The sequence below is a fragment of the Galeopterus variegatus genome, unplaced genomic scaffold (assembly GCF_000696425.1).
Source record: "Galeopterus variegatus unplaced genomic scaffold, G_variegatus-3.0.2 Scaffold4323, whole genome shotgun sequence".
Lineage (NCBI taxonomy): Eukaryota > Metazoa > Chordata > Mammalia > Dermoptera > Cynocephalidae > Galeopterus > Galeopterus variegatus.
Genome location: NW_007730434.1, coordinates 65,714 through 82,010, shown reverse-complemented (window position 1 = coordinate 82,010; position 16,297 = coordinate 65,714). Strand labels below are relative to the sequence as shown.

Genomic DNA, 16,297 nt, shown 5'->3' with positions numbered 1-16,297 from the left:
CCCCCCCGCCCCCCCCCCCCCCCCCCCAATCTCTATATAGATGGGTGGAATAAACAGATAATCAGAAAATAGGAGACTCACAGTTTGAGAAAAAACAAAGCCCTCTATAGGATAACCTATTTGTAATAAAAGTTTTCCACTCCTGAAATAAGACATTTTTGTTTTCTTTTGTGGAGGATGAGACCTCATTTTCCTAAAAATGCTACAAAATACTTCCAGTTTTATTTATTTATTTACTTATATATTTTTAATCAGATCAAGTCAATTTCCAGAGAAACTGATGCTTTCCTTCTTGGTTATTTCAAAATTCCTCATAAGCTACATAGATCCTTTCAATACAATGCACCTGCACTCAGTTCTATCCAACACAATGGGAAAAGGTTTTCCAATCTAGTCATTTCATTAAAACTCAGTAATTTAATTCTTATTGCTGTTTACTTAAGTCATAGGTTTAGCTTTTCATTTTCAAAGCACATTGCATGTTCAGAGCTTTTTCTCGGTATATTCAGGATCCAATAGTTAGTTTTATCATAGTCATATTAAAGCATAATGGGAATAAATCTGAATGTATAGAAAATCTGCAGAGCATCAAATGAGGACAATTATTGCTGACACTATAATTTTTTTTTTTTTTCCTTTTTCTGTGTCCGGCAACGGATCGCAACCCTCAGTGTCGCCCCCGTACCGGACCGGGACCGGCAACAGGATTGCAACCCTCGGTGTTGCTCCCGGGCCTCACTCAGCCAGTGAGCGGGAACCGGTCTGCATGTGGGATCCGAACCCTCGGCAGAAGCGTCACTGCGCTTCCCAAGCGGCGCACTATAGCAGTGCACCACCGGGCCGGCCCCCTGACACTATAATTTTGCTACAGTCATTTTGAGGTTAGGTATATTGTCTTGGTTTTTTCCTTTAATAGAAATGTACTATGCAGAGGTGGGGCAAGATGGTGGACTAGAGGTACCCAGGGTGCATTCCTCCCACAGAAAAGGACCAGAACAATGAACAGACAGCTAAACATTGAAAAGAGCATCTGTGGGAGACCGCAGGAGTACAGCAAGAGACTGTTGTGGTCCCTGTGGAGCACAAAAGCCCAGCATGGATGCATAGAGAGGAGACAGCCTCAGCTGCCATGTCTTTAACACTGGCATCAGCTCAGGAAGAATTTTCCCTTGCAACAGAAAAGAAGGCTGAGGACCCACACCAATCCCTATCCTCACCACAGAGGCCCAGAGATCCTGTCACAGGACAAAGTCAACAGATTTTTTGACAAAGGAGCCAAAAACATACACTGAGGAAAGGACAGTCTGTTCAATAAATGGTGCTGGGAAAATTGAAGATCCACATGCAGAAGAATGAAACTAGACCCCTATCACCCACCAAATACCAAAATCAACTCAAAAGGGATTAAAGACTTAAATAGAAGACCCGAAACTATGAAACTTCTAGAAGAAAACATAGGGAAACACTTCAGGACGTAAGTCTAGGCAAAGACTTTATGAATAATGCTTCTGAAACACAAGGCAAAAATTAACAAATGGGATTGTATCAAATTAAAAAGCTTCTGCACAGCAAAGGAAACAATCAACAGAGTGAAAAGACAACCTGCAGAGTGGGAGAAAATATTTGCAAACAATGCACCCAACAAGGGATTAATATCCAGAATATACAAAGAACTCGAACAACTGAATAGTAAAAAAAATGAATAATCCAATTAAAAATGGGCCAAGGAACTGAATAGGTACTTTTCAAAAGATGACATACAAGTGGCCAACAGGCACATGAAAAAATGCTCAATGTTGCTAATCATCAGAGAAATGCAAATCAAAACCACAATGAGGTATCGTCCCACCCCAGTTAGAATGGCTATTCCCAAAGAGATAGAAAATAACAAATGCTGGTGAGGATGTGGAGAAAGGGGAACTCTTATACATTGTTGGTGGGAATGTAAATTAAAACAGTATGAGGGGCCAGCCCGGTGGCGCACTGGATAAGTGCGCCGCTTGGGAAGCGCGGCGGCGCTCCCGCCTGAGGGTTCGGATCCCACATACAGACCGGTTCCCGCTCACTGGCTGAGCGAGGCGCGGGAGCAACACCGAGGTTTGCGATCCCGTTGCCGGTCCCCGGTCCGGTACGGGGGCAACACTGAGGGTTGCGATCCGTTGCTGGACACGGAAAAAGACAAAAGACAAAAAAAAAAAAAAAAAACAGTATGGACATTCCTGAAACAAGTATAGGTAGAACTACCATATGACCCAGCAATCCCACTACTGGGTATATATCCAAAGGAATGGAAATCAACAAGTTGAAGGGACACCTGCACTCCATGTTTATCACAGCTCTAGTCACAATCGTCATGAGTTGGAACCAACCTAAATGTACTTCCACAGATGATTGGATAAGGAAAATGTGGTATACATACACAGTGGAATACTACTCAGCCATAAAAAAGAATGAAATTCTGCCATTTGCTGCAACATAGATGAGCTTGGAGAAAATTATGTTAAGTAAAGTAAGCCAGGCACAGAGAGAGAAATACCACATGTTCTCACTCATGTGTGGGAGCTAAAAAAGTTGATCTTATAGAAGTAGAGAGGGGAAGAGTGGTTACTAGAGACTGGAGGGGGAAAGGGAAGAGGAGGATGGGGAGAGGGTGGTCAGTGGATACAAAATATTAGAGAGAGAGGAAGAATGGGATCTAGAGTTCTACAGTAATATAGGGAGACTACAGTTAACAACAAAGTGCCGTGTATCTTTGCATAGCTAGTCAGGATGATGTCGAATGTTCCTAACACAGAGAACAGAGAAGTGACAAATGTTTGAGGTGATGGATATGCTAAGCACCCTGATATTATCATTGCACATAATATGAATGTACCTAAATATCATATTATACTCCATAAATATATATAATTACCATGGGTCAACTTAAAAGAGGGAAAAAAAAGAAATAGAGAATAGAATAGTGGTTACCAGAGGAAGGGAAGTATGTTGGGGGGCAGGGGTGCCCAGGGAAAGGTTGGTAGACTGGTATGAAGTTACAAAATTACAGTTAAATAGGAAGAGTAAGTTCTGGTGTTCAAGGATGACAATAGCTAATAATATTATATTGTGTATTTCAAGATAGCCAGAAAAGAGGATCTTGAATGTTGTAACCACAAAGAAATTATAAATGTTTAGGTGATAGATATGCTAATTATTCTGATTAGATCATTATATGATATGCAGTGGAAGAATAAACGGTACTCCATAAACACATACAGTGAAAAAAAATTAAAACCAGAAAATAACAATAAAAAAATTTTTTAAAGAAATGTAAAATCCAACTAGGTACACATTGAAAGTCAGCTATTTTTGCATCCACCTAGGCAAGAAGTAGCTACTGTCTAGGCTTCAAGAGCCAGAAACCTATCACTTGAGTTTTTGGAATGGAAAAGGTAAGAAACATTAAATTCCATGTGTCATTAAGGAGAAAGATACATTGGGAAGTTTCAGAGAAAATTGAGAAGGGAGGGCAAAAGCACAAAAAAATACTATAAGAATAACTGAAGAATAGCAATGGTAAATAGAGATTTTCACAATCAATATAATATTTAACATGTCTACATTTCAGTGCAGGTTGACTTGTGGTAAAACTTGATAGTAGATGAGGTTTATCTTTGTTACCAAGCAATCTGTGTGTATTGCTCCTCTCATCTCTTAGAATTGCTCTCAGGAAAGGATTAGGTATCATTCAGGATTCAGGAATTAGTCAGCATGTTATCCTTCCCAAGTGTATTTTATATTTTGAGTCTTTCTCTCCAACTGTGGAATGAAAAAACTTTTTCTACTAAAAGGAATTTCTTACATCAGCGCTGGAATAGTTGAGGGGATGGGCTCTCATGGGACCCTGAAAATCCTTTAAGGTGGGTTGCTACCTCAGTAGATTAAGTCCTAGGTTCTCTTCCTAAATCTTCAAATTACCATCAAAAGTTTACTTCCCAAAAGGCAGTTTTAAAACCCCAAAGCAACGTGAGAGAAAAAAAAAAAAAGTTCTAGACATTGAAAATCAAATTAAAGATTAAAAAAACCTTTAAGGCCCCAAACTTTCATAATGTATGGTGAACACATGATTGGTGTCTGTGGCCAGAAAAAGCAGACCTATTATTTGCTTACAGTTGTTGATTGCCAAATGTCCCTTTTTTCTCCCTCTACAGCTGGTTCTTTGTTTTTAACAGCAACTCCATTTTTTAAAATTTTCAAATATTAAAAAATAATAAAGAAACATAAACACATCCATGCCCACTGCCCAAATCTGTTAATAAACAAGATGAAATACTATAATTAAAGTTGAGTTCTCCTATGGTCCTTGCCCCATTTCATTGATCTCCTTCTTCCCTCTTCCCAGAGGCAGCCACCATCAGGAATTTAGTGAGTTTTCTTCCAATCCATATTTTTTATACTTTTATTACATATATAAATATCCATGAAGTATGTGTTTCATGTGTGTGTATATATATATAATATATATATAGTTTTGTGTGATTTAAAAAATTATAAATGATATAAATTTCTGCAACTTGGTATCTGTCTTTTTAATGAACATCACAACTTTGAAATCTACCCACATCGGTACATATAGTTCCAGCTCACTTAAATTATTGTACAGTATTCCTTTTTATGAATATACCACAGTTTATTGCCCACTTCCTACTGACTGACATTTAGATTGTCTCCCATACTTCATGGTTATCAACAATGCTAAAATGACCATTTTTGAACATGCCACCCTGCACACACGTGAAACAATTTCTCTAGGGACAAATCTGTTTTTGCAGTTTCGTATGACTGGAACACTAAAGGATGCGTGTGTCAGAAAAATCTGCTATTTAAATTAAGGAAACCCTGACAAGAGGTGGTGTTTGTTAATAATACAGACCCTGGAGCCCAGCAGTTCTGGGCCCGAATCCTGGCTCTATCACTTACAGGCTGTGTAGCCTTGGACAAGTTGATTAAGCTCCCTGTCTCTCATTTTTCTCATATGTCATAGATGACAAAAAGTCATTGTGAGGATTAAGTGAGATAATCCAGGTAAAACACTTAGTGCAATGACTGGCACATACATGTTCTAAATAAACATTAGCTACGATTTATGACTACTATTGCTACTTAGGGGGAAATAAAGTAATATAAAGTACCACCTTGTTGGATATTTTTGGTAACCCTAGATTTTCTCCCATGAAGTCGGTTCAGGTTTTCTGTTTAGACACAGAACCACACCAATTTAGGGCAGAAAGGGCCCTTGATAAGAGCATAGTGACAGCCAGGAAGGGAATCAGTACCTGCCTTATCTCATTGTCATCCAGCGCCAGGACTTCCAGGTTCCTCAGCGCACAGAGCTGCGACGGAAAGCGGTCCAGGTGGTTCTGGCTGAGGTCCAGGAAGCGCAAGTTGCCCAGCCGCCGGAAGGAGCGCCGCAGCCCCCGCAGGCCGGTGTTGCCCAGGTAGAGCAGGTGCAGCGAGGGCCACCTGCAGATGAAGCGCGGCACCTTCTCCAGGCGGTTTCCGCTCAGCCCGATTTCCGTCATCTCTGTGAGCTCGGCCAGCCTCTTCGGGATGGAGCAGAGGAGGTTGTGGGATAAATCCATCACAGACATTTTGCTACACTGGCACAGCGACTCCGGCAGAAAGGGCAGATTGTTAGAAGCCACATAGAACTTCTGCAGCATCGTCAGATTCCCAATCTCTTCTGGAATGGCATTGAGTTTGTTCTCATCCAGGTCAATTATTTCCAAGTTGTAGAGAACACAGAGCTCCTGAGGGAAAACTTCAAATTGGTTTTGCTTCAGGTAGATCTCCCTCAGTTTGGTCTGGTTCACTATTTCCTTGGGCAGAAATTTCAGGTGGTTTTCAGCCAGTCCGAGCAGCTCGAGATGGTGAAGGCTTTTACAGATCACGACGGGAATCTCGTTCAGGTCAAGGTGGTAGAGCCGCAGCTGGCGCAGGGTGCGGAGGCAGCTGATGACAGACAGCGAGGAGGAGAGGATGGGGTTGTAGCTCAGGTCCAGACCCTCCAGGCTGCTCAGCGTCCCCAGCTCTGGGCACAGGCTACTCAGGTGGTTTTTGTTCAGATAGAGAATCCTGACGTTCTTTAAATGCTGAATACCCGGGGGAATTTCTTCAATTTGGTTATTTTCTAAATGCACTTCTTCTAACTCTTTTAATGCTAAGATCTCCAATGGAATGGCAGTCAAGCTCTGATTAGAAGCATCAATGAAAAATATTCTATCAGTGATCTGCTGTGGAGCATTCCTCTGATGAATTTTACGTGAATGTTCTTCTGCTTTTATTATGTCCTTTGACATTATTATGAAGGAAATTTCAAATATTCAAAATCTGAAATACTGTGAAAAGAAAGGGGGAAAAAAAACAGAATTTACCTGCCACTGAACTTGCTATCCTTAAGAATGATAAAATTAAAATCTACTTGATTAAATTTAGTATTTGAAATTATGATGCAACACAAAATTTAGGTTTTTGTGTTTCATGTTAGGAAAGAAATTAAAGTGTAGGCTCCTTTTTCTCCTAACAGATTGATTCACATGAAAAAAAGATTGTCTAATTTCAGTTTTTAAAAATGCCTACTTTGACTTTGTTTCCAGGTTGGACATAGGAGGTGGCAAAAGATCATTGCTTTTGGGCCAGCCCCGTGACTCACTTGGGAGAGTGCGGCGCTGGTAGCGCCGAGGCCACGGGTTCAGGTCCTGTATAGGGAGGGCCGGTGCGCTCACTGGCTGAGCGTGGTGTGGACCACAACGTGCTGAGGGTTGTGATCCCCTTACCAGTCAAAAAAAAAGAAAAAAATAATCATTGCTTTTACCACAACACGGAGAAAACAGTAGGGGAAAAAATCATATTTTAAAATATGATATTTTTCCTAAAAGCCACCAGAGAGTTGTAGACGCCAAGAAGGCTAAAAAACCTAAAGTCTAGAGATGGACCAGGCTTTTCTAGATAAGTTAAGACTGGTGAGAGGGCCCTTTCATGTCTGATGGCATTTTCAAGTTTGGGGACTGGCAGGCAGAGAAGCAAGTCTTCCATAGGCATAGCCAAAAGAACTGGGACAAGGAGAAAACAGCCAAACTTTTATTGATTGATTGGCAGCTGGCTGGTGTAAGGATCTGAACCCTTGACCTTGGTGTTATAACACTGTGTTCTAACCAAGTGAGGTAACTGGCCATCCCAGCCAAATCTTTTAACAACCATATGTACGTTAGGCATGGTGGATTAGAATTTGGAGTAGCCTCAAGTGCAGAGTCAGTTATCTCCTCTGGCCAATTATCCCTATTTGACTTTGGCTATGTGGCCTTAAGGAAAGTTTCAGGCTGGACCAAAAAGCAGAGAGTTAACCTGTACTCTCACGGTCTTAGATACCTAAACCTGGCTGGGGAAAGGGGCTTAAATCCTTAAGCAAGACATTTGAAATTACAGTAAATTGAAATGAACTAAAGCTGCAACCAGAAACAAATTAAAGTCCTAAATAAGTGGGGAGATAAGTCATGCCCATGGATTAAAATACTCAATGATGTTAAGATATCAGTAGTCAAAATCTCAGCAAACTTTTTTTTCCCTTTTTTTGGTAGAAATTGACAAACTGATACTAAAATTTATATGACAATGCAAAGGACCTAAAGATAATCTTGAATAATAAGAACAAAATCAGTTCTTATACTAGTAGATTTATCTTATAAATCCAAGACGTTGATATGGTTTACTGAAGACTAAGTCTTTAACACACACACACACACCCAAAGTCTAAGGGGGGAGGCAGAGAAGACCACGATGGTGGCCAGGTTGATTGTAGCGTCTCTGACCTCCTTTCTAGGATGGAGGCTTGCCTGATGGAGTTCTTGGATCTCTCATCCATCACAGAAACCCATTCTTGAGATGAAAGGGGTACATTTCCAGCCCCATGTACTATTACTGCTTCTTTCAGCACAACAGGATGTGGCTCAGATCCTCGGTAGTATAAAACTAGCCTCAAAAAGAGCTCTAGGGCAATATTGTCTTCCGTTATTTAAAGAAAGGAAAATATTTAGCATTGTTTAAATTATGTCTACAGCTAGCTTTCTCCAACATTTTTGTAATTTAGTCATTGGGAAGATTAAACTAATCTAATATTGTTCAGTTCTTTTTTTTTTTTGGCCTTTTTGAGACTGGCCGCACTGCTCAGCCAGTGAGCGCACTGGCCATCCCTATATAGGATCCGAACCCGCGGCGGGAGCGCTGCTGTGCTCCCAGCACTGCACTCTCCCGAGTGTGTCACGGGCTCGGCCCCTAATAGTGTTCAGTTCTATAGGATAAAATCTTCAGTTTCCTAAATACAAAGGTCTGGAAATGCTGAAGGCTCCTATACTATCCAAAGCATCTTTTTTTGGTCCTTTTTGAGACCGGCCACACCGCGCTCAGCCAGTGAACGCTGTGAGCGCACCGGTCATCCCTATATAGGATCCGAACCCACGGGCTCGGCCCCAAAGCATCTTGACTGAGGAGATGATATAAATAAAAATACAGAACACTTTTTATGTGCTCTTGGCTTTACTTAAATTAACCTCTTTAATTCTCACAACTCTATGAAGGAGGCACCACTATTATCCCTGTTTTACAGATAAAGAAACTAAATAACTAAAAGGGCTTTTCTCGGAATACCGTAGGAAGTGGGAGTAGAGCTGAGAATTTGACCTAACTTCACTTAGATTTTTAACATCGTTTGTTCACAAGAAGCCTTTTATTAGAATTATTCTCTTTGGGTGTGAGATTTCAGGCTTGATTTTCTTTTGCAGCCTTCCAAGAGTCACCTGGGGGAAATTTGTGTGGACCAGCTACTCTGATTAGAGTTAACATGAATGTGTCTGGTCATCTAGACACATGAAATAACTCATTTTTCCTAACCTTCATCTTGCTCCATAATAAGACCTGCTTGTTAAATTAACTGACTACAGTCCAATATTACTGTGGGGTGGTTTCTAAATGGATTGACTGTTGCATCTTTGTTTCAAGGAGCCATTATTGGATAGTTTAATAATTAGCCCTTCTTTGTATAAATCTAATGCCTGAGAAAACCATTTAGGAAGCTGATTGACTCTTCCAAATTTACAGTGAGTATTGAGACTTTTGTTTCTAAGTCTGATTATGCACAAATTGGATGGGTAAGTCTAGGGTCCTGAGGTTAATATGGTGTCTGATTTTCTCTGATAGCATAAATAATCATTGCTAGTTAAAATAATTTCAAGATTTTGCTTAAAACTTCATTCAGGTGATCTTTTCCCTCTAACCACCAATAGGTCACACAGACAAGCTAAAAGTAGCCTTAATTGACCTAGGACTAGAGAATCATGTAATGATAATGAAGAGTGGCCAGATATGGCACTCCAAAATATGCCACTTTGGTGTGAGATTACTTTGAGCTAAAGGCACTTGAAAAGCAGCAGATACAAGAAGGGCACTCTAATCTTCCCTTTTCCCCTGAAAATAGGAGATAAAAACTCCCATGTGAAATGCCCTCCTTGTACCAGGAGAAAGGAAACATTCTCCAACAGGGAGTCATAGCTGAGAAAATTCTGTACAAACAGATCTTGTTAAAAGTAATTCCTATCTTCCTTTAGCCCCCCTGCATAATTTACTTATCCACAATTGCTTCTCTTTGTTCAACCTAATATAAAAGTCTTTATTTAGGTTTTGCCACTTCTTTGGGTCTTCATTTCTCTATGAGGGCACCCATGTCATGTAAAACATTAAATTTTAGGGCCGGCCCGGTGGCGCACTGGAGAGTGAGCCACTTGGGAGTGTGGCGGCGCTCCTGCCGAGGGTTCGGATCCCATGTGGAGACCGGTTGCGATCCCGTTGCCGGTCCCCGGTACGGGCGCGACACTGAGGGTTGTGATCCTGTTACCGGTCAGTAAAAAAAAAAAAAAAGACAAAAAAACCCATTAAATTTTATGCTTTTCTCCTGCTAATCTATTTTATGTTAATTTAATTCTCAGGCCCAGCCAAGGACCCTAAGAGGGGAGAGGTAAAATTTTGCCTCTCTACAGTAACAGATACACTTTGCTTTGAAAAAAACTTCTGGGAAACTATAACATCCCTTGAAAAATTTGTCTGCTCTAAGTAATACTGAGATGAAGTTCCATATGAACTTCAAACTTGAGTGGAAATGTTTTTATAAGCAAGCAACTTAGATCTTCAGCAGGGGATGGAGGGACTCTCAAAGGCTCAGCCAATAATAAAGGCAGATCCTGGGATATTGATATCCCTGATCTGTTTTTTCCTTAAGAGAAATGATAGGAGAAAAAATAAATCTATAATCTTATAATGAGCTCTGAAAGGTTCCTAGAGTTCTAAGTTGGGATCCAGTAACCCTGTTCTTTTGAAAACCTCTGATCAACCACCTTAAGGTGAAAAAGGCCCTAGCAGAACACCCTTTGCCATAATTGTTAGCCCTTGTGCTGAGCAGTGTCTCACCATCACCACTGTCTCTAAATTATTGATCCAAAATAGCTTCTCAGGACTTGTTTTCTTTAAATACACTCAAAAGTGGCATTGTATCCATTTCCAAAAATCTTTCCAATCTTCTTTCCCCACCCACACCACCAAACTACAGAATTGTAGTTTGAATGAATTATAGGCAATACCTTATTTATTTTTAAAGAATTTGTTCTTTCAAACTGTTATCTTGCATAATGAGCAAGAAGGTTTTAGGCACTATTCCACTACCATACCTTCTGATCTCATCAGAAAATAAGAATGTAAACTTTTCATACTACTCACTTTTCTTTTATCCGTGGGCCAAAACATTTTTAAATTACAGAACACCAATTTTGTCACCTGCATATTCAACACCTAAGCAACATGCATGCCTGAATAACAGAAGCCAGCACTTCAGATACTTGTCAGAAAATTCAACCAAGAATTTACCCTGTTCCAGGACCTTCTAACAACTATGTTGAGCCATCTGATAGTTGGGAAAAATAGTGAGTAGATATATTAAATATCAATTCCCCTAGATACTCTTAGTTCTATCTCCAAATGATCAGAAAACATACTTAGACCATATTACCTGTGTTTCCTGGAGAAATGACTTCCTTAAATTATAAACACAATGCTTTTGGCTTATTAAACAGAGTTAAAACAAATGAAACAATTTTTTTTTGTCTTTTTTGAGATTGGCCACGCCTGGGCCATCCCTATATAGGATCCGAACCTGTGGTGGGAACGCTGCTGCGCTCCCAGTGCCGCACTCTCCCGAGTGCGCCACGGGCTCGGCCCTGAAGCAATCTTTTGATTGATCCAATACTTCTACAATACTACAGTCAAAGACATTGTAGTTACTTACATAAAGAAAGACGTACTAAACCCTCCTAGCATAAGATACAAGAGAAATGCAAATGCTGCCTTCTTTTGGAGCATAGGGACTACATACCCTCATGTATTCTCTTCTGCTCTGCCTTCTAGAAAGCTCAGATTCAAGTTAGACCTCCACCCTGGGATCGTGGCATATAAGCACTCAGTGAACCTACTCAAGTTTCCTAGAAGCCAGCTCAGCAACATCTCCCACCCCACAATCTGGGGACCAGGTGTGGTGCGGTGGGGGTGGGGGTGAATGAGAAATATCCTGGTGGAAATTAGTTGTACATGTGGTCAGTGTCTTTTTGATCATCCAGTTTGATATGCATTTTGGTATTGCAAGCTGTAGGTCTGTGTAAATACTTTTTGTTTTGCTAAGTCAGACAGGGAGAACAGTGCTGTAGGTGCTCTGTCTGGTTAAAGCAGCTCTTTCTGTTTATTCTATTCTGACCCTGCTTATTAGTCACTCTTCAGAACTAAGTCTGATTCTGCAGTTCTCTTAGAAGAGTATCCCTCCCTTCCCATGGAGGGGCATCCTCAGCCTCTCTTTACTTTAATCTATCTCCTCATTCAAAATACTTTCAGGAAGGGATAGGGAAGGGCAGACGTGGAATAGAACCTGGACTCATGCTTGCTTTAGTATTCCAAGTCGCCTCTCAACTTTGTTGGGAGCACACGGGATAAATGAAGACATTGTTTTCTTTTTATCATCAAGTTTAACCTGGAGAAATGACATGTTCACAATTTTTTTTTCTGAGCGGTAAGGGGATCACAACCCTCGGCACGGTGTTGTCCGCACCGCGCTCAGCCAGTGAGCTAATCGGCCATCCCTATATAGGATCTGAACTGGCGGCCTCGGAGCTACCAGCGCCGCACTCTCCCGAGTGAGCCATGGGCCGGCCCATGTTCACAATTTCATGGCAGTGGAGCGCTGGTCTAGAATTGCCTAGTATGAGGGAGTAATTGAGTAGTTTGGGGGGGGGGGACAGGAGGAGGAGGACAATGACGACGACGACGTCGTTTTGTTTTTCACCTTTTAACATTGTTCATAAGCGGCCTGGTTTCAACTTGAGGGTCTTGCACTACCTTCTCACCCGCAAGGAATCTCTGGCTGGCTCCAGAGTCCTCCATCTCTTTCTCTTTTGTCTATGGCAACCTCCAAACCTTCCACTTCCACGTACCAAATCCTGACCATATTACTTACCCTGTAATATCGCTCGGTTCTGTCCCCTCCTTTCCATTCCCCCGACTCCAGCTTTAGCCGACGTCTTACTGTCTCTCCCGGGCTGCAGCTGCTTCAGACCCGGTTGAGGGCTCCCAGCGCCCTGCCCCATAGCAGCTGTGCTCCTCAGGAGACGCACAGGGCTCCATGTGGATCTGGCCCTGCCTGCCTTCTCACTCTCTGTAGTGATCTAGGTACACCAAAGTATCCGCGCGTCTCCAGCACACAGCGAGCGGTTCCGCCCTCTGGCAGGCTCACTCCGGAGCAGTCCTGATGTCACCTCCTCCAAGAAGCCCTTCGTGATGGCCCCGCCCCTCCACAAACCCTTTATGCTGCCATAGCCCCACGCCCTTAACACGTGCTGGTGCTACCATCTGCTTCTGCGCTTGGCTTCCGAAAGCCTGTGCACACTCTCGGGGAGAGAACTGTGTCATAATCCTCTTTGTAGAGACAAAGAGCTAGCCCAGCTGCCGAGCCCCCAAACCTCGGGACTCCTCCCTGCAGAGGAACCGGGGTGTCCTCCTTCAGTACGCCTCTAACGCAGGGCGGGCTGACGGTGAAGCCTCCTCAGAAACGCGCGGCCAACGCCTGCGCAGTCCGGCCTCGGGCCCCTGAGGGGCGTGGCCGGGGATCGCACTGCGGGCAGGACCGGCGCTCGGAGTCTGCGCCGTCGCTCCGCCCTCTCTTCGCTCCCGCACGCCCCCGCCCAGGTTCCGTGTGCGCGCGGTCGCCATGGCAGCGCCGCCGCTGCGGCCCGCGGGGCGAGAGGAGCATGTGGAGGAGCTCGGAGGAGACGGCCACCACCCCGGACTGGCCGCCGCCTCACGCCCCCATGCCGGCCACTACTCCGGCCTCGTCCTGGGAGGACAAGGGCGGTAAGAAGTAGGGTGCCCTTCGGCGCCGGCCTGGTCCGGACGAAACAGTCGAGGGGCGAGACCTCCGAGCAGGCTGCCGGCCGAGGCGGCGCGGCGGGAGGTGCCCCTGGGAACCCCAGCTGTGGCCACAGCGTTGAGGCGCCCCCAAACGCGGGCGGGCGAGGAGCCCTAGGCCGCCGCGCGGGTCCCCCTTCGTGTGACAGGTTGCCCGGGTGGAGGTGTGTCTGTGGCTTCGCTCTTACGGTCCCGGGGAAGGTATGTCTGGGGGCTCTTCTGCTCGATCCCTTTTTGTGGAAGTCCCAGAGAGCAGCCCTCAGGTGGGCAAGAAGGTCATGAGACCGTTCTGACTTTGCACCTGTGGCCCCTTCGTTTTATGTATTTCTGCGCCCATGAATTATCTCTTGCAAATTAAGTATAGCCTGAACAGCATCCCACCCTCACCCCATTTCACTTTTAGATGCTTGTTTTAAAGTGTGTGTCTGTGAATATGGAATCGTGCTAGGAGTCTCACTTAATGCTCACTCCTCCCGGGAGGTGCGCATTGTTATGCTGTGCTTTTAGCATAAGGAAATTTAAGCTCAGAGAATTTAAGTAACTTGCTCAAAGTTACACGTACGTGCAGATTCTGGGTAAGCACCCGAGTCTGACTCACTCTCAACCCTTGGATTTCCCAGTATGTGGCTGTTACAGTATAGAAGAGCATATTTTGGAGGGAACCGCCTCCGAAATAAGCCCTTTCTCTAGAATTTTAAAACGTGCTGCCAGAGGCGTGGATAAAAACGAAATTTGGATTAGATTGTTGACATTTTCCTGGGTAGCTGGGTAATGCCCTAGTTTTTGCTTTACAATTTGAAGACTGATTTATTATTTTTTTCTTAATATGATTACAGTATAGGAAATAAGTTACTGGTGCCATAAATCCTGATGTACAAAACAAAGGTAAAATTTAAATCATAGGGTAGTAGAAAAATATAGCAGAAACTTTTAAATACTTTAAATTTATGTCTAGCTAATTAAGAATATTCTTGTAGCTTTCTCTAGTTATATTTAGCTTGTGACCTAAGATTCCTTTATGTCTTCACAAAAACGAGTTTAAGTCTGACACATTTCTGTGTCCTGGGTATGGTGTGGCCAGCACTGATTCTCAGGGTAATCCTTTTCCTCTTTTTAATACCAAGGAAGGTAGTAGCCAGAAGGGAGAAAAGCCCAGTGTGAGCCCAACTCCAACCTCTGTTTGGAATCTACTTGCTTTGTTTCCCTGTGAGGACATTAAAGCACCATTTTCTAGATTACATTCCAAGTGAGCCATGGTCACATAAATCTGGGAAATGCAGCATTCTTATCCTTTCCTTTCAAGCTCAACAATTTGAAGAATCTGTGTACACCTGATTGCTTTAAATGTCTTTTTTTTTTTTTTCCCCCAGAGGAAGAATTTATTTATTTATTTATTTTATTTTGTCAATATACACTGTATATGATTATTATGTCCCATCACCGACACCTCCCTCCCTCCTCCCTCTCTCCCCTCCCCCCCAAGAATGTCCTTTCCGTTTGCTTGTTGTAACAACTTCATGGAAGTATAGATGTTATATCTTCTTCCCCACCCCACCCCCCTCGTTTTTTTTTTTGTGTGTGTGTGTGTGTGTGTGTGTATGTGAGTGAATTGATTTGTTTTTTGTTTTTATTTTTTTTTAGCTCCCACCAATAAGTGAGAACATGTGGTATTTCTTTTTCTCTGCCTGACTCGTTTCACTCAGTATTATTCTTTCAAGGTCCATCCATGTTGTTGCAAATGGGAGTATTTCCTTCATTTTTATAGCTGAGTAGTATTCCATTGTGTAGATATACCACATTTTCTGTATCCACTCATCCGATGATGGACATTTGGGTTGATTCCAGCTCTTGGCTATTGTGAAGAGTGCTGCAATGAACATTGGGAAACAGGTATACCTTCGACTTGATGTTTTCCATTCCTTTGGGTATATTCCCAGTAGTGGGATAGCTGGATCGTATGGTAGCTCTATCTTCAGCTGTTTGAGGAACCTCCAAACCATTTTCCATAGGGGTTGCACCATTGTGCATTCCCACCAACAATGTAAGAGAGTTCCTTTTTCTCTGCAGCCACGCCAGCATTTATCTTTCAGCGTCTTTTGGATTTTTGCCATCCTAACTGGGGTGAGATGGTATCTCAGTGTGGTTTTGATTTGCATTTCCCGGATGCTGAGTGATGTTGAGCATTTTTTCATATGACTGTTGGCCATTTGCATATCTTCTTTAGAGAAATGCCTGCTTAGCTCTTTTGCCCATTTTTTGATTGGGTTGCTTGTTTTTTTCTTGTAAAGTCGTTTGAGTTCTTTATATATTCTGGTATATATATTCTGGTATATATATATATATATTATATATTCTGGTATAATATATATATATATATATTATATATTCTCTATATATATATATATATATATATTATATATTCTGGTATAATATATATATATATATATTATATATTCTGGTATAATATATATATATATATATTATATATTCTGGTATAATATATATATATATATATTATATATTCTGGTATAATATATATATATATATATTATATATTCTGGTATAATATATATATATATATATTATATATTCTGGTATAATATATATATATATATATTATATATTCTGGTATAATATATATATATATATATTATATATTCTCTATATATATATTAGTCCTTTGTCAGATGTGTATTTTGCAAATATTTTCTCCCTCTCTGTTGGCTGTCTTTTAGCTCTATTTTTGACAACCACTTTCCAGCCTGTG

General features: G+C 42.0%; 2 protein-coding genes across 3 annotated transcripts in view; one reads left to right on the top strand and one right to left on the bottom strand.

Annotated features, from left to right (window-relative positions):
• LRRIQ4 (leucine-rich repeats and IQ motif containing 4) overlaps positions 1 to 12,651 on the bottom strand; it is a 23,668-nt gene extending 11,017 nt beyond the window's left edge. Inside the window, exons 1-2 of the mRNA XM_008587266.1 lie at positions 12,584 to 12,651; positions 5,319 to 6,380 (exon numbers count right to left, since the gene is read on the bottom strand). Coding sequence (XP_008585488.1) covers positions 5,319 to 6,341 — 1,023 coding nt within the window. The 5' untranslated portion in view covers positions 6,342 to 6,380; positions 12,584 to 12,651. The remainder of the gene's footprint in view (positions 1 to 5,318; positions 6,381 to 12,583) is intronic.
• Positions 12,652 to 13,372: 721 nt separating this feature from the next.
• LRRC34 (leucine rich repeat containing 34) overlaps positions 13,373 to 16,297 on the top strand; it is a 23,988-nt gene continuing 21,063 nt past the window's right edge. For both annotated transcript variants that reach the window (XM_008587265.1, XM_008587264.1), the window contains exon 1: positions 13,373 to 13,476. In XM_008587265.1, coding sequence (XP_008585487.1) covers positions 13,374 to 13,476 — 103 coding nt within the window. In that variant the 5' untranslated portion in view covers position 13,373. The remainder of the gene's footprint in view (positions 13,477 to 16,297) is intronic.